The sequence below is a fragment of the Chiloscyllium plagiosum genome, chromosome 14, assembly GCF_004010195.1.
Source record: "Chiloscyllium plagiosum isolate BGI_BamShark_2017 chromosome 14, ASM401019v2, whole genome shotgun sequence".
Taxonomy (NCBI): Eukaryota; Metazoa; Chordata; class Chondrichthyes; order Orectolobiformes; family Hemiscylliidae; genus Chiloscyllium; species Chiloscyllium plagiosum.
In genome coordinates this window covers 6975912-6976303 of record NC_057723.1, presented here as the reverse complement: position 1 = coordinate 6976303, position 392 = coordinate 6975912, and the positions used below count along the sequence as shown (strand labels likewise).

Sequence of the window (392 nt, the reverse complement as noted above, 5' to 3'; positions counted from 1 at the left end):
AACTCTCTCACTCTCCCGGCCCCCCCCACCCCCAGGGGGTGTCTCTGTCTCACCGCGTCCTCCCAGTTCTGCCGGTTGTACGTGTTCGCTCCCAGCGAGGTCGCCATCTTCCACCATCCCAGCACACACCGCGCCGCCGCTCCTCCTCAATCCCGCCATGCACACCGGACCGACCGGAAACGGGCTCTGCGGGGCGGAAGGACGTTTCCGGCGGGGCGGATGTGATGGTTCCTCACTCTCTCTCCTCCCCACAGCACACGTGGTCTGGAGAGAAGAATGGTTCTGAGTTTCTTTGTTCCGAGCGCAAAGTTTCCTTTCTCCATCGAGTTTAATTGTCCCAGACCCAGAACTAAACATTGATTCCTTCGCTAAGAATAAAATGTTTCCTCAAA

General features: G+C 57.9%; 1 protein-coding gene across 1 annotated transcript in view; it reads right to left on the bottom strand.

The window, feature by feature from the left end:
• The window catches only part of rbm22 (RNA binding motif protein 22), a 26904-nt gene extending 26734 nt beyond the window's left edge, over nt 1-170 (bottom strand). Inside the window, exon 1 of the mRNA XM_043703096.1 lies at nt 54-170. Coding sequence (XP_043559031.1) covers nt 54-107 — 54 coding nt within the window. The 5' untranslated portion in view covers nt 108-170. The remainder of the gene's footprint in view (nt 1-53) is intronic.
• Between the last annotated feature and the right edge of the window lie 222 nt (nt 171-392).